General features: G+C 40.8%; 1 protein-coding gene across 1 annotated transcript in view; it reads left to right on the top strand.

Moving 5' to 3' along the window:
- The window catches only part of CAMK4 (calcium/calmodulin dependent protein kinase IV), a 209,837-nt gene that overhangs the window by 171,585 nt on the left and 13,785 nt on the right, over nucleotides 1-24,467 (top strand). Inside the window, exons 6-8 of the mRNA XM_008704943.2 lie at nucleotides 5,705-5,795; nucleotides 7,806-7,880; nucleotides 21,183-21,258. Coding sequence (XP_008703165.2) covers nucleotides 5,705-5,795; nucleotides 7,806-7,880; nucleotides 21,183-21,258 — 242 coding nt within the window. The remainder of the gene's footprint in view (nucleotides 1-5,704; nucleotides 5,796-7,805; nucleotides 7,881-21,182; nucleotides 21,259-24,467) is intronic.

Below are 24,467 nucleotides of genomic sequence, written 5' to 3'. Positions count from 1 at the left end.
GAGAAAAGGCAGAAGTGATGGGGCAGTGCCTGTGAATGGGGGGGGGGGTGAAATAGGATCCCAAGCAGCGCTTGGGATGGCTCCTGGAGAAGAGCCAGAGGAGGAGAATGGACCATAAACAGAACGATGGGCTTGGAAATGCAACTCTTTATCAGTGACAAATACTGTTTATCATAGTAATTCCTTGTCTTCTAATGGAGAAAAGGTATAGTAAGAATGTTTCAAATCCTAATCGCCATATACTTTTTTCCTTTTATATCTTCTAAATGTTCTTGGAAATTCTGAACACAGTTCGTATTTCCCTTAGACCTATTTCCAGGGTGAAGAAGACTAATACAGAATACATTCTGTTACTCTATAATTTATAATGCATCTTCTTGGGAAAAGGAGTTGTGGCAGATTAAGTGAAGAACACATACAAAATAAAGCTATTAAAGTGGAAAAGGGAATTTTTTAAAAAGCAGAGAGGGAGAAGTAAATGTATCCAAACCAGGCTAGTTAATTGTAATTGAAACTGCTTGTGCATTGAGTTTTTGGCCACCAAAACAGAAGAGGAAAATGTGATGAAATAAAAAGCAAATATTTTCTGATCAAAGTGTCCTTTGATACTTCAGGAAAGAGCAAGTCTCAAAGGATTTCTGATTGTAATTTATTGTACAAGAGACATGGAACAACAGTGATAGAGTCCCAGCAGCTACTGTTTATAGAACAGAATATCCACTCCATGCTGAGTGCCTCCATGCCTCACCTCTGATTCTCAGTACGACCTTTGAAGTGGGTGCTACAGATGGGGAAACTGGGAGTTGCAGGGCAGACAGATTGTTTTCAGGTCGCAAGGCTAATATAGGTGTACTTGGGGGGTATTCCCCCACAGCGCCTCTCATGCTGTTGTTCTTTAATACTTGATTAATAAAGGTTATGATTAGTCAAGATTCACTAGGTGCTGGAGTTGTCAGATTTATTATTTCTTTCTCCATTAAATTGTTAGGTTTTAGAGGTCTTCCAAAGTGGTGTTTAATTTTTAATGTTATTGCTTGCCTTTGTTTACTTTAATTATGATTACTTTCAACACTTAGTTTATTCTAGAATATGCAATTATCTCATTTCTCAATTTTTCCCACCCTTTTGTCTATTTGTATCCATGATTTAAGTAAACTGTAGCTAAGATCAAGAATATCTTGATGGGCTCTTTTTCTCCATAATTGGGTATTTTTTAATCAGTTCTATATGACTGATACAATATTATAAAATGTCTTTGCACAATTTCCCTTGAGTACACAATTTTGAGGGGCGTTTTCTCCCTCGATTTCTTTTCTTTTACTTTTCCGTGGATAGTGATCTTGATGTGGTCAGATAAGGTTAATTCTCGATGAGATTAGAGGTGTGTATTTCATTTAAAACCCACTTTGAAAATAAAGGGCACTGTGCGTATTATTCAGCTCTTAAATTGCCCTTTTTATGTCTTCAGATGCTCTAAGACAAAAGTTTTCAAAATATAGTTTAAGGATTCCTGGAGGGTCTCTGAGACCTCCCTTTTAGAGGGTCCGTGAGGTCGAAACTATTTTGTCATGATATGAAAGCATTTCCCTTCACTTGTGAAAGTGCGGTGGAATTTTTCAGAGTGCGCATCATGTGTGATTTTCCAGTAGACAGTGCAGAAGCAGATGGGAGAATCCAGCTGTCTTCTATTAAACCAGAAACTAAAGAGATTTGAAAAACTTTAAAACAATAGCACAGCAATCATTAATTTTTTTGTTTTAGAAAATATATTTTTATTAGAAAATGTTTATGTCAATATGTCATGAATTTATTGTTTTTTTAAATAAATTAGTAATTTTTTTATTTCTTGGTTTTAACTACTAACATAGTAACTAATGTTAGATATAATTCATATAAGCAAAAGCTCTTGGAGATTCTCAATATTTTTTTTTTTTTTTTTTTTTTACTATAAAGGGGTCCTAAGACCAAGAAGTTTGAGAACTGGTGCTTTCAAAGTGTTGCTGCTTCTAACAATTGTATCTTCTTGGGGGAAGACAAAAGATCATATTCCACGTTTTCCTTTTTGCTTGGCTTCCTGACTTGAGACAATGTAAAAGTTAAAAATACTAACTATTGGTTAAAGGCAATCAGTGGATTTAAACAAAAATAAAATAGTGACTCCTGCCATTTTGTCAGTCAGTACATTTAAATGCTTCCTACCACACGTGTACATGATTATATCTCGACTTTTCATAATCTTTCTACACCAAGTAATTTATAGCAAATGATTCCTGCCTATATTTTTAAGCCCATGACCTTCAGTATTCCATTGCTTTATTTTGTTTTTAAATTTGTTCCTTTGTTAGTGCATAGCTCCTAAATCTATTATTTTTTCTAAAATTTTTCTTCTGTTATCTGGTCTAGCTCTCCTCTACAGAGTGCCAAATGGTGTCGTTTTGTTTTGTTTTGTTTTAATTTGGACTTAGAACACAAAACTACCATTTCTCTTCGAGAAAGCCAGAACAGTATTTAATGAGAATCTTTATATAATTAGTACTTTGCTAAACCAGCGCTTGTAAGTTTATCTCATTTGTTGTTATTGTGTTGCTATTTTTGGTGTCATTTTCTTCCCAAAGCAATGGAGCTTCTTAATTGGGTTAGATTGGGAGTGGGGGAGATCAATATTTTCCATTGATCCCAAACTGCAGTTCTTAGGTATGTTCCCAAAACAACTATATGAGAAACTTGCATTTTTGCCTTCAAACTCAGCTTCTGCAAGTTATAGCATCTTCCTTCTCAGGGGTCTGGTGGGTTTTCCCTGGGTGTCACTAAGGCTGAGCATGGCCCTCTGCCTTCTCCCCGATCCTCCCCTTCCCATGACCTTCCCACTCCTTTATCATTCTCCTCTCCTCTCCTTCACTATGATTCTCCTCTCATGCCCACCCTACACAATCAAGCACCCGCTTGGGAGTCGTCTAATGGGCAAGGCCGTGGTTCCACTGCCACGTGCCTATGTCTGAATCCCAAGTCCGTGTGTCTGGTTGTGACATTGCGCATGTCTCTGGCCTCTTTGTGCCTCAGCTTTCTCATCTGCAGAGCAAGCATTGATATGATTTACCTCACAGAGCTGCTACGAGGACTAAACGAGTTGATAGGTGCGAGATGTTTATAATAGTGCTTGGAACACAGTAAGTGTGTTGGGCATTTATGATATTATTGTCTACACGTGATAATTATCCACTAGGAGTGAGCTCGACCTGGTAACAAAAGCAACTTTCTTTTGTCTCACAGTTGTCCTGGCAAATCAACTCTGTGAATCCATTCCTCTCCTTCATGAATAAAATTTCAAGCCATTTCCATAGCTTTTCCAGTCACTCTTGGGTAAGAAAAAGGCCAAAATTTTAGACTCATCCAACTTCCCCCAACGTGGACCTTAGAGATCTATAATTTGTAAACAGAGGGGATAGGAATACTTGTTAGTTTCTTCTCTTCCTCTTTATCCACCAACTGATCGTGCTCCTTCGAGGGTTGTTGTGAGGGTGACCGTGAGGAGAGGGGAAGGAGGGGGAGGGTTAGCAAAGGTCTTCCCAGACTGGTGCAGTTACAGTCTGGCGTCTGTGGTCTCTGGGTGTGGCTGGTGACAAATGCCTGATGTTCTTTCCTGTGGGACACCATCGATGGCTCTGCAGAGACCCGCTGCAGGCCAGTTCTTGCTCTTCAGGTACTCTGAGGAGTCAGTGATTCCTCAACCACCTGTGCCACCCCCCTCATGTTCTGCTTCCTGCAATGCTGAGACGAGATGGCATCACCACCAGCACAAAACATTCTTCAGGGAGACTCGCGTGGTTCCCTTCTGCACAGCCCACGTTGAACGTGTGAGAAATGCGCACGCTTGTTCAGCTCTTCTTTGAGGGCAGCTGAATCTCACTGAGGCCCTCTCTTCTTACTCCCCTGTTCTAACCACCTCTGTTTTTCACGAGTGAGCTGGATATCAGTTCCTGTTTCCCCAAATCACTAAGTGAGACGTGTCAAGCACCACAAATTGTGACCCTGAAGCTATCCACCTTCTCTTACTCGGCATAGAAAAAAAGATTCCCACCCTTCCCCTAGGAGTTAGGAAAGGAGAAAAACTGAAGTACCCTGGCAATTTTTTCTCTTAAATGGGCAAAGGATATAAATGCGCAGTTTACAGAAGAGGAAAACCGAAAAGCATATCCTGTACCAGTAAACAGAGAAAGACAAATTAAACCAAACCTAAGATACAGTGTTTACACTGCAGCTCAGCAGAAGTTAAAAGTGCAGATTTGGGGGGCGCCTGGGTGGCACAGCGGTTAGGCGTCTGCCTTCGGCTCAGGGCGTGATCCCGGTGTTACGGGATCGAGCCCCACATCAGGCTCCTCCGCTATGAGCCTGCTTCTTCCTCTCCCACTCCCCCTGCTTGTGTTCCCTCTCTCGCTGGCTGTCTCTATCTCTGCCGAATAAATAAATAAATTCTTAAAAAAAAAAAAAGTGCAGATTTGGTAAAGATGTTTGGAAAACATGACCACACTGTTTGTGTGAGTTAATATGGATGGAGTTTAAAAATTTTAAATCGACCTTTTGACCCCACCAGACCTGCTTCCAGCTATCTGTCCTAGAGGAACACAAGCAAAAACACCCAAATATCCAAGTGCTAGAAGGTTTATTGCTGCATTATTAATTTTTAAAAACTTGAATGTCTATCAAAAAGGGATTAGCAAAATAAATTACGATGCATTCAGCAAAATGGACACAAGTGTTAAATAGAATAAGCTGTAGTGATTTGTGGGAAAGGTTTCAAAGAGATATTGTTAAATAAAAAAAAGCAGTGTAAAAAATTAATATTAGTCATACATTTATGTAAGTAAAGGGAAAAATCAGGAGTATTTCCTTGCATACATATATTCGTATTTGTGAATTCATAGAAAAACGTTCAAGCCATTTCAAAGTGATGAGTGATTACTTTTGGAGAGGGATCTGAGACTAGGGGAAGCAGGATCAGGTAAGACTTCCACATTCACAGTAAGAGTGTGTTACATGTGTGATAACACATGATTTACAAAATAATTTAAAATATAATAAAATGAGTTGCCTGAAGCGATCTTTAAGATCATCTCAAATATGCGACTCTATATTGACGGTTGGGTTTACTAATCCTCAGAAGAACCTGTGAGAGCGTTTATCATCTTTAAACAATATTTATCATATTAAGGATAGTCCTCTATAATAATTACTCACATCTAAATGCCTGTTCAAGCAATAATTATTAAGTCTTTGTTATGGTTGTAAGCTTCTAAAATGACACATACAATTATGCTTTATTCAGATAATAAACCAGACAAATTTCAATACACAGAACCTTGACTTTATTATAATAATAATTAGCGGATTTGAACTTATATGGTAATGCGCATAAAGAGAACTGCAACTAATATTCTCTGAGGAGTAAATATTTTATTTCTGGCAATTGGTTTTATACACTTTAAACTGCATTTCACTTTTAGGTAACTGTATATAAGCTGTTCTTGAATTATGTATAGTACAAAACTTATTTTCCTTTATGGTGTTTATTTTTAAATCATCTTATGTGTGTGTTGTGGAATCACATAACATAGTAAAGATTATTCTGATTCTGAAAAGATTAAACATAAATGTTGGGACCATAAATACAGTTACTGGAATGTTACTCCGTTATTTCTCTATTTAGTACCTACATGAAAATGGGATTGTCCATCGTGATCTCAAACCAGAGAATCTTCTCTATGCAACTCCAGCCCCCGATGCACCACTCAAAATCGGTGAGGACATTTCCTGAAGTCTTATGACCCCTTTCCCAGAGCAGAAGAAGTTTATTCCATAGAATTTTAAAATATTGTTCCATCCAGTTTTGCCTCCATTTAATTTCCTTGGATATTCGGTGTTTGTAAAGGAATAATGCCTTGTTTTGGAAGTCTGAGTCCTTTCCTGATATATTCATTTGGAATCAGTGCCTAGAAGTTCTGGACACAAAGGAAACATAGCTCTTAGAAATGACAGGGGCTTCAGAAGGTGATGGTGTATTTTGTACGTAAGTTTATATAGAAGAAAATCACAGATAACGAAACACTTTTTTGTTACTTTTATTCCATAAATTAGTTGGAGCTTAATTTTAGATATTCAAGGACTTCAACACAAAATGCTTAGTATGTATCAGTGAATTTAGGATCTGAGTCACTTGTTCATATGAACAGAGATGAATTGAGGTCTGTATTTCCCGGAGCGCAGGCCACAGAACACTGGTTCCTCAGCTGAGCGAACAAGAGTAAATACTCTAATTCCCTTTGAGGGAGATGGGAGTGTTTGTGGAAGTGCAAAGGTTGGTCAAACCAGTTAGGAAATGCCAACTTAAGCAAGATTTTTTATTTCTGCAGGACTTCCCAGAACTCTAAAAATGCTAATGTGTAAACTAACATCTAAATTAGTGTATCGTGAGGCTTTTCCCAAGTTTTACTTGACTCCAGGAACCTTGTTTTTTCTCCCAATAAGCATTTTGAAGAACTACAAAGGTGAATTTGTGAAATTCCAATCTACTCAAAGAGTTCTTTAAATCAGCATTTTAGAAAAAAGTATATTAAATGTTACTTCCCCTGTCTTTTCATTTGCAAATAATAATAACAGAACTTATTTTACAGGAATTCTCCATAGCAGAATCTGTGTTAAGTCCTCTGAAAGATGTTGTTCTTTTGGCGCGGGCCTGTATAATGTTACTGTGATAAGTGCACCGCATTAGAAGTGTTAACACCTTTGAAAATTAAGTTATACATATCATGGAAGAGCCAGACAACATAATGTGCCTTATGAATGCAAGAACCCAAAGAAAAAATACGGAAGTCCTGCTAGGCAGCCAGCTTGTTCTTGTAATCACTCCTGAAAGGCAGGGAACAGCAGGGAGACTTCCATTTCCTTTGACATCACTTTCAAAGATTTTATCCTTAAAGAAATTTCTTTAAATGGATGGATAGATACTAATTTAGACAGGAGAGGCTTTCTTTCTGAAGGACTTCCTGCTGCTTTCCCTGATAGGGATCAGCACCTCGGTGGCAATGTGTGTTTATCTTTGAAGTCTAAAATGGCATCAGTTCTGCACCTGCCCCTCTTGAAGAATGGCCTTGAATGTTTCCTGATGTTCCCTGAGTGAGAGAGAAGTAGCCCAGCAAACAGACTATAATGGTAGCAGCTTTGGGTAATGTTTTACCTCAGTAATATTCTGAGGAATAAATAAAGAGGATTCTTGCAAAACAAGTGTTCTGTTCCTCATATGAGAGTAAATCCGTATCCATCAGATACACTAAGGAATGAGATTATTTTGAAGCAGAATGAGCCTTTTGATATTTCTGTTCATGTCTTTGACATCCACGAAAGCATAATTTTTGTATTTTGATTTCTCCCCATGGATTACTAATTCTGTATCCCTAATTCTATATTGTATTTTAGAGTTACTGTTTCGTAAATCTCAGAGTTAACATTATACAAAATATATCTATCGCAACTGTTACTTCAAGAACAAATAGTTTATTTGCTAAAAGCTGGAAATTATAGAGGAGAGCACAAAACGTACTTAGGAATCATATTTTTCTCCAGTTTAAAGCAAGATTCGAATTATTATTTTTCAGTTTCTTCTCCCAGGTGACTGGTCCCCTTCTTCATTCCTCCATCATCAGATACAAAAACAAATGAGTCCATTTGATTTTGAATAACAGAAGTACTCTGTCATCTTATAAAAGCTGAGAAAAGACTTGTTTCATTAAATTTTTCTCTTGTGTTGTTAGCTGATTTTGGACTCTCTAAAATTGTGGAACATCAAGTACTCATGAAGACAGTGTGTGGAACCCCAGGGTACTGCGGTATGCTCTTTAATACTGATATTTACTTTTATTGTTATGTGAAATCTATTTTTATTTAGTGATCTAATTTTTTAACTCCTAATATCTGTATTTAAAATGCTTACAATGTGGGGGACGCCTGGGTGGCACAGTTGGTCATTGGTCTGACTCTTGATTTCGGCTCAGGTTCGTGGGATTGAGCCCCGTGTCGGGCTCTGGCTCCACGCACATCAGGGAACGTACTTGAGATTTTCCCCCTCCCTCTCCTTCTGCCTCTCGCTCCACTTCTCTGTCTCTAAAAAATGAAAATAAATAAATACATCTTTAAAATGCTTACAATGTGATGCAAGTCTCCATGAGGAAGGCACATGTAAATGATACTCAGACCACCTCTTTTTCTGCATGAAGGGTTCAGTGATGTTGGTTTTGGGGCACCCATCTTAACAGGGAAAGTGGGAGCCCGAGGAGGCAAGGACTGGATGCTCTGCACGTGTCTTTTGGGCAGTAGCTACTCTTAAACCCACTTAGGAGTAGAAGGACAGTCACCAAGAAAGAAGGCAGGGAAACAGCTTTGTTTCTGGTTAGAAATAGAGCCATGAGCCCTCAGTCACTTTCCTTATTTGCTTTTATTTGGGAGGGTGTGTGAGGAGAGAGTGTGTCATTAATTCAGAGGGCATATAGGGCATCAGGGAGAATGGGGTAGTCCCTAGTCCTCATTGATGTCACTCACCTAAACTTACTAAGACAAGGGCTTCAGATGGGGTTCCCCACCAGGGTCCCCCAGTCTCTAGAGATGGACTGTGTGACAGTCCTCACACCCGAGAACCACGTAACTCACTCATTTTAGCAGCTTTTGAATTCATAGAAATCAGACTGTAGAAGGCACAATTAGATATCCACTGAAGAGAATGTATGATTAAATTCACAGAATTAAAGTTCACTTACCAACATTCTCATTTTGAGTTCCAGACTATGACTTTCCCAGGATTCCATATCTGGTTGTTATGGGTCAGAGATGAAAATCCAGGTAGACAAGGGCCTGAAAACAGATTTATAGAATTCCCTCTTCAAAAAAGCAATATAGATAAAATCAATGTAATTTTCCTTCATAGAAATGTTTATCAGTTATTACTTGTAGCTTAAAATATTTTTTTAAAGATTTTATTTTTAAGTAATCTCTAAATCCAATGTGGGGCTCAGTCTCACGACCCCAAGATCAAGAGTCACATGCTGAGTGAGCAAGGTGCCCCTAAAATGTTTTTTATTTTAGTGTTTTAAATCTCAAAGTGTTACTTGATCATTGTAAGAAGTAAAAATCCAAGTGTGTGTAATCAGTATTAATAGACTTATGCATTCTTCTTCATCTTTCTCCATGTTTCCATAGTCACATAAACATTTTCTAATTTTGCTTTCAACTAATTAGCTTCCCTAGTGAATCTAAAATATTATTTCCTTGTACCTCAATTGTCCATTAACCTAATAATTACTCAGAATTAAGTATGCCTATTTTTCTATTAAATATTTACATTGTGCCAAATACTCTCGTTCTGGATCTTAAACTTCTTGACAACAAGAGTAGTTTATCAATTAGGAGTAAATTCAGAAAACTCCAAGTAACTGTAGCTTAAACAAGATAGAGGTTGATTTCTCTCATGTTAGAAGTCTAGAGAAAGGCAGTTCTGGTGGTTTCTCCAGCTATGGCTCTGCAGGTCTCGGTACCAGGGATCCAGACCTTTTCTGCCTGGCTCTAGCATTCTTTAGAATGCATCCTCAGAGTCCAAAATGGCTGCTTGAAATCACCCATTAATTCTGCATTCTATGTGACAGGAAGGAGGGGGGAGTATACTTTTTCACTGTTAAATAGACTTGCTAACACTCCATGTCACTTCCACTTATATCTTATTGGCCTGTCCTCAGCTACAGCCTCCACACTGCCAGAAAAGCTGGCAGTGTGTCCTTTGGCTGGACATGTTGGTACCCCAAATGAATTCAGGGTTCTTTTACTAAGTATGAGTATTGCATTAGCCAGCTCACTAGCTCTACCACACACTTAAGAGTAGGATTCCCATTCCTAGGAAAAAAACCCGTTGAACCACACCATGTTCCCTGTAGGCATCCTCCTGTTTCATTTTGTTTTTATATTTTTTCCTTAGAACTGTTAGCTGACAACCTGTCCATGACCATTTACTTCTAAAGGTTCCATAGATATTTCCCCTTTCTCTAATTCATATGTCCTTATTTATCGTCTTCCTGTATTTCTTTCATGCCTCCCTACCTCCAAGGCTATGAAGGAAAAAAGAACCCCAAATTTAGTACCACATGCCAGGTGGGGTTGCCCATTTGTGAGTACTAACTGCTGACCAATCGATAGAAACATTGAAAGAGAATTGATGAAAGAATGATAAAACAAAGTAAGGATTTCCCAAAAGAAAAAAAAGCTGATGGGCTGTTTAGTAATCATTATCTAATAGCAAACACACAGTATTCCAAAAAGATAGGTTGGTTGGAGAAATTCTCTGAGAATTAGCAGCCCCGAAATGGGAAGTTCAGGAAGAGCTTACAGTAGCATCCTTTCAGTGGCTTTGATAAGTGAGGAGGAGTTCTTTCTTACAGCATTACAGAATACTCATTCTATGAGTGAATGATTCACTCACTGATAAAATGAAGATTGAATGTTAGAGCACTGAAGCCCATGTTAGACACTGAAATTACAAGAGTGAACACCATATGGTCTTGTCCTTCCAGGATTTCATGGGCTATTAAAGAAGAAATACCCATACACAATAAATCAAAGTTTGTTATGATTAAGTTCTGTATTTGTCTGAGCTGAAGACTTAAGGATACAGGGAGGAGGGAAGAATTCATCCTCCCTAAAGAGGTTTTTACAGAGGAGGGCATTTGAGCTGGACTATGAGGGTTGAGTAGGAGTTCAACAGGTCAAGAGGTAGCCACGAGGTGTTCTTTGTAAGCAGGCAAAGGAAGAGAAAAGTCATAGAGGAGTGGTAGCATCTGGCAAGTTCAAGGACTGTTGGTTACTTTGTCATTTTACACAACTGCAGTATATATAGTCTTTGGTACAGGGGGTACGGATGGACTTGGAAACATAGGATGGACCATATTTTTAAATAATCTATAAATCAGGCTAAGGAATTCAGACTTGCTTTGGGAGATAATAGTGATCCAGCAAAGGTTTTTAATCAGGGTAGTTATATTTTAAAATAAAATATGTATCTTACAGATATCTTGATAATGACATTATGACAGATGGATTGGAGGGGGAAAAGAGTTCAATAGAAGACAAATTAAACAGCTATTATAAATTCTCTTTCCTGTCCTTCTGATGTCAGAAATCTACACACAGGGTGCTGTTACTCCCATAAACAGCTTCTCAGAATAATGTGTTCGATCTGTTCTACATCCAGTCGTTTATTTTTTAAATGTAAAATGATTATAAAAATACTATTTCAGACTCTTGTCGTTCCCATAAACAGGCCCGTCTTACAGATAATGCCATCTAATAATGGAGGCTTATTTTCCGTTTACTACTTATTTTCTCTGCAGATACCCACATCACCCTAGAGGCTACGTAATGGGGAAGGAGGGGATTAAGTGGTTGAATGTGATCCAGACAATCCTTCTGCTGTGCTGTAGGTAGGGGCTCACCGGGAAGCAGTAATTTGCTATATTATAGGAAAAGGCCGAGAAAGCAGAGAGGAAGCAGGGGGTAGAGGGAGGAAGGATTGAGAGGGGGAAACAGAAGTGCTCTGTAGGCTCTGAAGTGCTGTGCATATGCATGGAATTACTGTTCTGTAGGCTGAGGCAGGCTTGGAAGTCAAAAACAAGTAAGTTTGATGTATTTAATTACAAGATCAGGGTCCAAATTATCTATAAATAAACATGCATTTATTCATACATACTCTGGACGTGAAGGAAATACACTAAATTTTACTCGATGGGAGTAGAATTGGAGGCAGAATTTTAACAATACACCTGTGTGTAGTAAGACAGAAAACACTGGAAAGTCTGAGTTAGGGAAAAACGGAAGTTACGGTAACACCGGGGCACAGGGGGTGGATGACCTAGAACAGAGGAAAGATGCAGAGTTTAAACTTTTTTTAAAAAAAATTAATACAATAATATTTCTATTCATTTTTCTTATAAACAGACTGTTTATAGGCCAGGCCAAAGCCCCTTTGAGGGTCCCTCAGTTCTAGCCTTTCTCCCCACACACCTTATAAGTACTGTCATGGGTTTGGTGGGTCTCCTCTGAGAATACTTAGGTGGGGAGGAAACTGCCCATTGATAGAATGAGTTGGAAATGAGACCCAAGTGCAAGACTGGTGGCAATCACTGTCATCCTACAGGAAGCATGACATACACAGAGACTTTACATTTGACTTGAAAAGGTATCTGAAGCCCATAGAATTGACGGAGAGGAAGAGGTGTGAGCTCGTTTCCTTGCTTGTTTTAAGGGTGATTACATCCCAGGTCAGTTACCCTCATGTACACTGGATCTAGTTTCTACCTTTACTGCAAGGCTTTCTCAGTTACATCTTTTGAGGGAGTGGGTGTTTATATTATACTGTCTGTCATTTGTCAGGAAATACACAAGTGAAAAGCCACCCATTCATTTTCATTCATAGAACCTTTGCCCCAGGCTATTAATAACAGAGGGTTCTCCTATAAGTGAATTGCAAAAGAAAAATCACAGATGCTGTGTGTTTCAGCAAATACTCATTATTTCCTGGGAAATGTGCCCAGTTGAAAATAAACTCCAGGCCAGAAAATTAAAATCTGTGATCCAGATAAATTAAATCAATGAGTAGTGCTCTGAAATAACCATGAAAAGATTCTCCACATCTTGTTTTTGGGAAAAGAAATAGGTCCTAAAAAAAAAAAAAACACAACAACAACAAAAAACAAAACAAAACAAAAACCCAAAAAATAAAAACGCAAAAGCAAAAAAAAAAAAAAAAATCCATTAGGTCATGGCTCCTAATAAATGGGCCATGATGTATACAACCAAAATGTCTTGACTGGTTTAGCTATTTAAGGCTTGAAGTCTGTGGTCGTTCACCCTACGCATGTCAAACACAGAAAGGAAGGACAAGCTGTCAGAGTAGAAAAGAAAACAGTATGTATGGTAAAGGGTGAGATAAAAGAGTGTTTCTGTCTAATACTAATTTCTAATTCATAAGCTTAGTTAATTAAACCATATATGTTCGTATTTCTACCAGTCTACTCAAATTCTATTTGCAGGGTCTAGAAGCTGTTCAGAATTTATTTTCTGTTGGCATTTGCCAGGGTCACATAAGAGTGATATTTCTATGTTGTTCCCACATTGTTATGTTTTAAAGAAATAGCTTCTTATGTTCCCTATACCAAAATTAAAGACAATTTCTCAGCAGCCTGGAGTCAGACAGAAGAGATTTCTGTCTACATGAACACACACTAATATGACCAATGTAGGAAAATTTAAGTGAAGTAAAAGAAGTAAATCTAATAATCTAAAATATAAGCTTTCATAATAGTTTCATAAAAGATCTATTTGTGTTCACTTCTAGAGGACTGAAGAGCTAAGATGAAATAAGAGTATTATATTGGTAATCTGAGGGATGAGAATTAATGAAATACCCACAACGATGACTTCATTTTTATAGTGAACTTAAGAAAAACGGAAGAGTACATAGTACAATGTGAATTGCGTGGCCTGTAACTTAATGCTTGACAGGCTGGTGTGTGTACGTGGGGTTCCTATGGGGCTAGCTGACGATGAGAAAGAGCAGGGGATGTGAGAGCAAGCAGAGGGTGCTGAGCAGGTGGGGAAAGCGTGCGCGGGTCCAGCTCCCTTTCGTGACCATGGTCCTTCTTTCTCCCTGAGATAGGCTGTGTGACCAGCCACCATATGCTTGTCCCAGGCACGCATACAACACTTGATCCGAATGATCAGGTGCCAGGCAGAGGAAAAAAGTGGGCTGGAGACAGACAAAGGAGTGGTGAGGAAAGGCCATAGCTCATCTTGTTCTTGACCTTGCAGAGGACAGGGACTCTGCTGGTGGAGTGCAGGCTTATTTTAAGCTGTCTTGGAAGTTTTAAATCTAGAGGAAGATAAGCCTCGCGGGGTATTTGTATTGGTTTGGTACTGACCTAAACAAAGTGTATTCTGTGGAACTTTAGTTGCATAGATACTCAGTCCTTTTTTCATTTAATAAATATTTATTGAACTTCTATGCACCAGGCACTATTCTAGGTGCTAGGGATATAGCAATGAAACAAACCAACAAACAAAACTCTTCTTTACGGGTGGTGCATTTTAGTGGGAAAAGACAAATAATAAACAAAATGAATGTGTCAATATATAGAAAGAGGTCATGATTTCTATGGAGTTGGGCAAGAGGATAGGAAGTGCTGGGAGCCTGGGCTGCCACAAACAGGTTGATCTGCTAAGGCTTCACTGAAGAAGGGAGCAGAAGAACAAAGACTTGAAAGAGATAAGGGAGAGAGCAGACCATGTGGATTCTACAGAAAGAACATTCCGGGTACAGGGGACAGAACACACCAACCCCACGGCAGGAACACACCTAGGTGTCTGTAGGTCCAGAAAGGAGGCAGTTGGGTGGAGTGCAGTGACAAGGGGAGAAATAATAGGTGGGAGAGAGGATCAAAGAGCTCCAGCTGGAAGGATAGAGTTCACATTCACTGAGATGGGGAGGACTTTGGGAGCAAAGGGGTTGTTGATTTTGACATTTGATATTTGATTTGGGGGCCTGTGAGAGATCCAGGTGGAAGTGATACGTAGGCAGAAGGATATATATGTTTGAAGTTCAGGAGCAGGGACATGGCTGTTGATAGAAACGTAGGCCCTGCCAGCATACAGATGCTGTGTGAAGTCACGAGACTCTCCAACATGCCCAGCGCAGAAGAAGAAACAACCCAGACTGATCCCAGGGCAACATCCCATCAGCAAGCGGGAGAGAAGGAACCACATTTATTATTCATAGGACATCAGATAGTGAAGGAAGCGGCATCAAAGGGGGAATGAGGAGTTATGAATGGACGCCGCAAGGCACAGATACGGGGCACAATGTACAAAACAATATTCCAACACCCGAAGCTCTCGCAGTAGGAGGGGCTGCCTCCCTGGCCTCAGAAACGGCCCCAGAGGCTGACCCACTCGTGTCTCAGGATTCAGGGCCATTGGCAAGGGAGGGGAGAAAGAGTCCTGCTCCTTTCTGCATCACCCAGCAGAGGTATGGTGTATGGCATTACCGGTATTACCACACGGTCTGTCTGTATGTTTCGTGTGTAAAGCTGCGTTGAGGCTTGTGGCAAGCCCTTAGTCCAATCCAAGTTAACCAAATGTCTTCTGGCCTATAAAATTGAGTCTAAGGAGATTGTCACCAACATCATCCTCCCACTTTTCATGTTCTCTTTGCTTTAGAAGCAGTCTTTTAATGTGCTGGTCATCCCTGGCTTCTGGGCCCCCGCACCATAATCACTTTCTGTGCTTACCTCTTCATGACCGGAAGCGACTACTTCAAGAACAGACCCAGCCGTGCCAGAGAATTCACAGCACCGAGGACTTGCTCTATTATTACACATGTGAGGGCGGAATGTAGGGGAGAAGCGGTCACAGGAAGGGTGACTGATGACAAGTGGGTAGGAGACTTGCTTAAAATGTATTCTTTGGGCCCTGAACACCCACAAAGTATTCCGTTTTAGAATGTTGTTGCAGAAAGGATATGCATAAAATAAAAATATTTCAAAAGAATTATTAGCGATAATTATTAGTAAGATTTTAGCTCCTTTAGAGAAAAACGTAGTATTTGCCATACTTAACAGAGTTCAGAGTCCACGGCCATCACTTTGTATCCCCATATCCAAAAGAGATTCTTGTGTGATATTAATCTTAGGATGAGCTGGGTTTATTTACTGATATTCCATCTCATCTCACAAAAATAGAAAGGGAACTTTTCAACAACTAACACCTCTTTGCTACTCCCGGGCCAGCATCCATCACAACTCTAAAGTGAGCGGGAGACTCAGTCTAAGATCCGGAACAAACGGTGGTTACTCTAAGCGGGGAGGGCTCTGCAGGATCGTAGAAAAGTGAATTTCATAGAAATGAAGCTTTCCCTGGGTAATAAAAATAGGTTGTGTTTATTTTTTCCTCTTCCAAAAGTACTTAGGTATTCTCAAATATTTGATTTTCTCTTCAGGGTATTATTAAAAAAATAAGGTGAGGAAAATAAACAGGTTATCATTCTTCACCCATTTTAAGATTTATATGAAGAGAAATATCATGCAATCTGTGAGGCAAGGAAGACTGTTTTAAACGGCTTCAATGAAAAATGTTAAGTGCGAGTTGGATTGACTGGTATTTGTGGTGTAAAAGATCAAGAGCCCAGGAAAATGGAAAAGATGTGTTAGAACACACAGTGTATCACTTGGGTTTAAAATATCCTTCAAACTTCTTTCTTGCTCTACACTAGCAAGTCATAGATAACCAAAGCAACGGACACCCCGAATGCCTCCTCAGCCCTTCTCGACCTTCCACACCATGACATGGTGGCATGGAACTCCTCTGAGATTCACTGTAGTGAACTGACAAGGCTGCTCCTAGCCAGAGGCAACCCCCTTTCTGGAACATGTCAACTGAATCCCAGTCTGATTCACACCTTTGTTACAACGCTTAGCAAACTGCACTGGGACGTTGCCTGTCTTCTGTGCTGTCAAAGCCAATACCGCACTTGACAGAGCTTAAAATGTTGTGCCCCGTTCTCACCAAATGTATGCGACACCTTGACAAAGGACCACACGCTGTACAGGTGCTGAGGAAGGCACGGTGTAGAGTGTCTCCGGCTGTGGGCACTGCTGCCTACAGGAGGCTGCCCTGACTGCCCTCTCCTCTGGTTCCTAGCCACGTTCAGAACAGTGAGGGGAGACAATTTCCAAACACTGCTCGTCTGCTTCAGATAAATCCCTCTTTCTCCTCCTTCTGCAGTGCTCACTCCTCAGAGGCAAAGTTTAGAGGGACTTCTAGATGCCGTGGACTTTTGTGGTCTCCAGAGACAAGGCTCTACAGTGAAAAGCCCCACAGGGCTTTTCCTTCAGCTGTAGGAGGGGGTGTAATTCCACAAAGTCAGATTCAGGCTTTAGGATGAAATAGATTTTTTTTCCCATATGTTGGGAATCACTAAAACAAAACCATTAGAGAGAACTTAAAAACACACAAAAGCCGTGACCTACTGGAATCTGCGGTCTGGCCTCAAGCTGCCTCTCGGGGGCTCATCTCACTGAGACCTGGCTGTGCGCAGGGCTGGGCTCCCGCCACCTGGCTGCCCAGTTCGTCGAGCCCCCTGCTCCTGCCTGCCGTCAAGTCTCTGCCTGTTTGCTCGCTCCAGCCAACCCAGTTTGCTCTCTTCCCTCATGCACTGCCCTCTGCCTCTGCCTGGTGAAGTTCTCTAGCCCTTCACATCTCAGTTTAAACTTTACTTTCTCTACTCACCTTCCCTGATCTTTCTGAGCAGGTCAGCCCTCTATTAGAGACACCCTTCCTCCAAGTCCTTCCATTTACCACTTTGCATTTCTTCGTGTGGCTTTCTGGATCAGTGTCTTCCTCCCCCACCAAACTGTCAGCTCCATGATGGCAGACACTTGTTCTCTTGAACTCCCCATTATTCCCCCAGCACCACCTGAGGCAGTGTCCGTCATACAGCAGGTACTCAATAAATAAATAGTTCATGATTTGGTTAATGAGTGAATGAATGAACCTGTGGACTTCATTGACTTGACTCTCCTTTGGATTTGTCTTTCTCAAAACAGTTAACAGTGGTTGGAAGGAAGTCTTCTGGTGAAGAATGCCACTCTGTAGTTTTAACTCAATAGGTCAGGAGGAATTGACAAAACGAAGGTACAGTCAGTGACCAGAGTCATCCCTCTGCTTTTCTCCTACAGCTTTCGGAAAAGTGGGGAAACCTAGCATCAGTGGTTCCTATCGTGTGCCATAGGGCATACCCCATGCTTTTTATGTAGGATCATTCCTAGAACTGGTTACAGTGAATTTATTTAAGAAAATGAAATTCATCCCAGTCTGTAGATGGACTCTCAGTTTCTAGGTGTTTTAATGGTACCATGATCTTATCAAAAAATCAGCACTCTGAGATCTGAGTGGGATATTGATAAATAAACATCACTAAAGTTTGAATTTTTAATATAAATTTTAAATTCAGTTAAAATTGCTTTTTAAAAAGTAAAGTCTGGTATCTTGGCCATTCTAAGACCATTTACCAAAATTATTCTGTGTTGGAGCTTAGAGTATGAAGTGTCCTGGGAGCTCCCTAGCATTTAGTGTTAATGAGCAATAACATGAAGGATAAGTAAGTTTAGGAAGTGGCAGAAAACTTGAACCCACTTAGAAGACAGCCAGAAAAATCAATAAAGGATTATTTACTACTTTAGAAAAGATAATTCTAAATTATTTTAAATACCTTTTTAAAAACTGGATCACACCTTGAAATGGTTTTGTCCCCTACTTCATTTTGTTTGTTTGTTTGTTTGTTTGGGCAATGAGGGGAGAAAAGACGGGAAGGACAGATGGAAGTGCTTATAGCATTAGAAGGCCAACCAACTGATGTCTTTTCTTGAACTAAGTTGGAAGTAATCAACTATTTCTCACCTTAAGAAAATCACAAATTTGTAGAATCTACCACAAGAACATTTGATACCTAGGAGACTTGACGTGCTGGTATGCTGGAGCCTGCAATTTATTCTAGAAATCTTTCGCTCTTGGAAAGGGTTCAGATACATTACAAAAGTATGTTCTGCTGGTCCTAAAGTCAAGGTCACGTTAACTAGCAAATATTTAAAGGTTACTGTGAATGGGATCTGATTGAGTCTAGGTGCTTAGAGTTTGTTTTCCCTAAATTTTGTATAATGATTAGTAAATATTATAAGTTCCTTTTAAGAGAAATGTAATATGGAAAGCAAAAACAGTCTATACTCCTTTTGTCTCAGTTAACCTCCCCGGGGAAAGTTTAGCTTTTCACACCACAAGTTTGCCACATTGCAGCCTAAGAATGACTTACAAGGAACCAAATGGCCTCTGGAGGGTAAGGCTGCACCCTGTGCTGGGAAGGGAGGTCAGATATTGCCATGTCAGGTAAGAAACCCACATGCCCCATAAAGTGGATTCAGAAAGAATTTTGTTCCGTGGTATTCACTTCATTTGGGGCCTTAGCCCGGGAGCTGGAAAAAAGGGCCAGAAAAAGCACCTGGCCTTTGCAACAGCGTGCTGATCTCCGGACAGCGCGGGAGGGGAGGGCTGATTGCGCCCGAGCCAGAGCCAGCAGGACAGGAGCCCACGGGGCAGCACACATAGTAGGCGCTCCCAAGGGAGGAGTGGGAGTGTGGCAGGTTCTGGAAGTAGACTGCCGGTTCTCTCTTGCGTAAACTGTCCCCAACGATCCCTCTGCTAATACCACAGTGGTTAGCAGCTTAAAACTCAGAGTAAACTCGAAATCACCAGCTGATCCAATTCACTTCGATTGTGGAGGTAAAAACAAGTCCCAGAAAATGTAAAACACTGTCCCTGACATAGTTCTGTATGTTTAAACGTCCGTGTGGGACTTGCGTGAAGACCTGAGTGGGGAAGGGCTGACAGCACTAAGTGTGCATGCGTTTGGCTGCCTGAGTGGAATACCTCCCCGTGGCACAGACAGCAGCAGACGCCCTCCTGACAGTGGCGGCCAACCCGACTTTCCTTTGAACTCTGATCAGCAAAGCATTTGCAAGTGGGAGTTCAGTGTTGGGGCCCAAAGGAACCACGTATGGGGCCAGATTGCCATGGAAAAGAAAAGCTAACCCGACAGAGTGAACGGTGTTGGCAATGAGCGTGCATTTTTCTTAATTATGCTAATTAAATCCTAAGAGGAAAAATTTCTAGGAATAATGTGCCTATAGATGAGAAAAACTTCCTGGCCCCAGATACCATGCTTTAGAGGGTTCGTCTTGCTGAATGGCTGCTTGGAGTGTTACACTGCACACTCTCATTTCACCATATGGGCTCTTCACCTCTTGTATTTTATGTGACACAGTATCTATGGGAAGGAATATCCTGATTGCAAAAGGGTGGGAGGGGGGGTAGTAGTATGGGAAGACGTCAGTGGGAAATCCACTGTGTTCCTTCTCCTAAATCACATCCAAAGTTCCAGGAGGATTGCTTCCTTCCAGAGCTCACTTTGACAGTCTACACTGAGTATGACCTGCCCAGCCTGCATAGACAGGGGATCCAGCTCCCTTGCTCTCCCACTTCCGGCTGGAAGGACTGTGCTGCCCCCATCCCCAAAGCCTCCCTCAAGGAGCCCTCACCATCCATCAATCAGCTCCTTCCTCAGGGACCCCACTGACATCTACAGCACTTTTGTTCAAAATAGGAAAAGGCCGCTCTGGGCTATAGGTCTGAGCCTTATTTCTGCATGGATTGTAAAGCTCTCACTTCTTTTTTTTTTTTTTTTTCTTCCTTGTTAGGCAAACAAATAACACCTCCAATTCTCGGTGCAAACGATTGGACCCAGTTAACTCTCCCATTTTCACAGCTCCAACATAACTTCCAACAGAACAGATCCCATCATCCTATACTGTAGGGCTGTTTCATGGCTGAGAAGACCTTCCATTTTCACAGTGGTGAGCAGGGCTAATAGGAGCAGGCTCACTGTGCACAGAGGAGGCCCCTTTCTCTGTTCATAATCGCAAACTGACTGGGGACAGCTGCTCTCTGGTGACTACGTGTAGTTCTCAGCGCTAGGGCGTGTGCCAGGATCCCTTCCAACTCTTGTTTCAGCCTCCCAGCCCTCGAGGCTTCTCAGTCCTTCCCACCATCCACCCTCCTCCCTGCCCTGCACACGGTCAAATACACACATGCATGGATGCCCCGTGCTCCAAGCAGGTCTAGATCTCAAGGTAGCATCACTGTGCATGTTTCCCCTACTCCGCTGAACTTGTCTTTCTTTCTTCTCTGCATACAAAGCTCCCTTTGAAGTAAGGGATCTTTTACAACAGATCTATCTAATTGGAATGATGTTCTAATGTGGACTATCAAAGTTAATAGCTTTACTTTTATGCACGCCTAAACACAGATTTTAATTTCTCCCACTAAAATCGATGTTAAGAATTTGTAGTCTCCTACTTTGGTTTGGGGAGACAAAATTGATTACAAAACTGTTCTGAACTTTGTGTTAATTAATTTCTTACCTGTTGCTTGTTATTGAGATGTAAATGTTAAATATTAAGTCCGATTTAACACAATATCCATTCTTTCTGCAGCACCTGAAATTCTTAGAGGCTGTGCCTATGGACCTGAGGTGGACATGTGGTCTGTAGGAATAATCACCTACATCTTGTAAGTGAAGAAAAGCATCTCTATGAGTACTGTTGCCTTTGCTGTAATATTTCGTAGGTACTTAGAGTCCTCATAAAAAGCAAGAGTACTTTTTGACTTTTGTAATTTCTGTACAATATACTAAATGTAATTAGTGATAGACTTTTCTGAAAGTAAGCATCGCTTTTTCTCCTCTGATTTTCTTGGGGCCAGACCTTCTGTCCAGGGCTTTTCTGCGCCTCATTCTGCAGTGCGATGTATAGCAGATTTGGGGAACAATTCACCGTTTGATGATAGTAATGAGTGTGAAACTCAAGTCCATCTGTTAACCTTGCTCTTGTTTTACTTAGTTGCATCTCGTCAAAATACAGTATTAGCCCCTTTTAAAGGGCAAACGGCTATTTATTCTCCTAAGCAATTCCAGACTGGTACATTTCTTGTCAGCAGTGTTTTTAATGCAATTTGGCTATCATTTTGTTTTCTGTCTCTGTTAAGTCCTGAAGGACATTGAGTTTAATATCGTAAACTCAGAGAAACCTTTTTTCTGGTAGAAAAAAGATGAGCTCAATCTCTCATTCTCTGGTATCCGAAGTCCTTCCTGAGCTCCTGTCTACTAATAAACACGGGGTTTCAGGAAATTTGCCAAAGAGATGATGGAACTGCCCAGGAACATAAGGGAGATAAGCAAGGATGGAGGAGTGTCTGGGAAGACTGCCGAAGAGCAGCCACAGAAGCAAGATATCAATGAGTTCCAGAGCTTAATTCCAGACAAGTAGGTTTGGTTGCCATTTGGAGGGTACTGCACAGTTACTTGTTGGAACCTGTGATATTCAAATCCATAAAGAGATTTTACAGGACATAAAAGAAGGTGGCTTAGTCGGTCAGGCTGCCATAACAAACTGCCGCGGGCTGGGGGGCTCCAACAACAGACATTCATTCCTCACATTGCAGAGGCTGTAAGTCTGAGGTCAGGGCACAGGAGGTCTAGTCCTGCTGAGAGCTCTCTTCCTGGCTGGCAGACATCTGCCTTCTTACTCTTTCCCCATAGGGCAGAGAAAGAATGTAAGCTCTTTGGTATCTCTTCTTCTAAGGATGAAGTTGGCCCACCCTCATGACCACATCGAACCCTAGTTACCTCCCAAAGGCCTCATCTCCAGATTCCATCACCTGAGGACTTCTCATCATAGGAATTTTAGGGAGACACAATTCAGTCTGTAGCAGAAAGAGGTTTTAGATTTTTTTTTTAATTTAATAGTGATCTTAGAAAGTGCAGTGTTTAGGTAATAAGGGTTAGAAGGAAGGTAACTAGGGTACCCCCAAACAAATTAGTAAACTCTACTTTCACCTGGGTATATTCAGTCATCTGTAACCAAGACAAAAAGTTTAACAAGCAACCCAGTAAATAGCCATCTGCTACTATGTAATGTCAAAAGATAGTTTCAGGGACACCTGTTTGGCTCAGTTGGTTAAGCTTCTGCCTTCAGCTCAGGTCATGAGTCCTGCATCTGGCTCCCTGCTCTGCAGGGAGTCTGCTTCTCCCTCTCCTCTACCGGCTGCTCCCTCTGCTTGTGCTCTCTCCCTCTCTCTCTCTGACAAATAAATAAGTAAAATCTTAAAAACGAAACAAAACAAAACAAAAAAGGTAGTTTCAGCGTTGAATTCCTTGTGTATCCAGAATATACTAAAGCTTGAAAAGCATTTGGAGCGGTAGAGAACCATGTTTTTTCTTATGAAAGTGCAAAACTGTTAAGATAATGTGTTTGCCATAGTAAGTGCTTAATTCATTAAAATGAATTCCCGAGGCCACATCATGGAATTCTTTCAGCTTACATTTGAGATCACTTTTATACTGAGAAGAGAATGTTGGCTCCTGAATTAGGTAGGTGGCATATCATATTCAGTGATATTAAATGAAAAACTGAACCACGAAAATAAGAAATCAGATTTGCCACTAAAAGGTCGGTGTGACCAACCAATTGCAATTTCATGTTGAAATGTGATTGGGGATGGGGGTGGTGAAGCATTAAGGATGTACAAGAGCTCAGAGAGACGGAGAAACTCCATCACATTCACCCTGAGAACCTGAAATATGGAAGGACTAAAATGCCATGATGTGGTCACTGACCAGGGCCGATGAAGAGAAAAAAATGTGACTGTTGGAGAAACATCTTATCACGGCCCTGAATATAATTTTAAAAGTGTGCCAAAGTCCTGGGGCTCCTGGGTAGCTCAGTTGGTTATGCATCCAGCTCTTGATCTCAGCTGAGGTCTTGATCTCTGGGTTGTGAGTTCAGGCCCCACATTGGGCCCCAGACTGGATGTGGAGCCTACTTTAAAAAAAAAAATGTCAGTCAAGGTCCTTTCCCCTGGTTCACTTAAGGTCATTGATTAGTAGTTGTTCGTTCAAAGTGCGCGGTGGTAGCTCCCAAATGAAAATATATTATCAGTGCTGTTTACAGCTAACGTCCTTTAGTGCTGGCCTCACTTCTGTCAGCCCCGAAGCCCAGGGTTGTTTTAGTTAATCTGTAGTTCATTAATAATTGATGAAGTGCAGGCGAGGTTCACTGGGATACTTCTCCAAGATCGTGCCATTGGACCTGTGTATCTCCTTTATTATTATTAAAAGTTCCATAAGGCTGTTGTGTGCTATGACCTTGCTATTTCTAAGGATGACAGTAGACTGGAAATGAAAGCCATTTTGTTGTTTCACACAGAAATTCTGACCCCTCTACCTTTTACACCTAAACCCTTTGTACCTGCAGACAAAAGCAACTATTGCAACGCTCAGGTCAGAGTCAGAATCAGATAACATCGGAGATTCAAACTCTCTCTTTCAGCTTTCAGCACTACAGTTCTGCCCAATGGCTTGGAGGTCCCCTTAGTATACATTCACACTTCTGTATACGCCTAATATCCTCCTAAACTGTCATTGTCATCATTCAGATATTTCCATTTCTGAAGGCTTTTTGCACTGTGTGTGTGTGTGTGTCTGTTGCTCTGTGTCCATTGCTTCCATTTCTAGCATTTCGGGCTGATGTGACATCAACTTTTTACTTCCGTCTCACCAGTGCACAGATTCACAGGCATGTTTGAAAAGTGAGAAAGGCATTTGAGTACTGTACCTTCTGAAATTTCCTTTTTCTTTCTAGATTTCCAGAAGGGGAAACATAAGAGTTTCTTAAACTAAGCCTGGAACATTGGCTACTTTCTCCATGACTAACCAACAATAA

The sequence above is a fragment of the Ursus maritimus genome, unplaced genomic scaffold, assembly GCF_017311325.1.
Source record: "Ursus maritimus isolate PB19 unplaced genomic scaffold, ASM1731132v1 scaffold_5, whole genome shotgun sequence".
NCBI lineage: Eukaryota > Metazoa > Chordata > Mammalia > Carnivora > Ursidae > Ursus > Ursus maritimus.
Note: the sequence above shows the minus strand (reverse complement) of the source record. Positions and strands in the feature narration are given on the sequence as shown.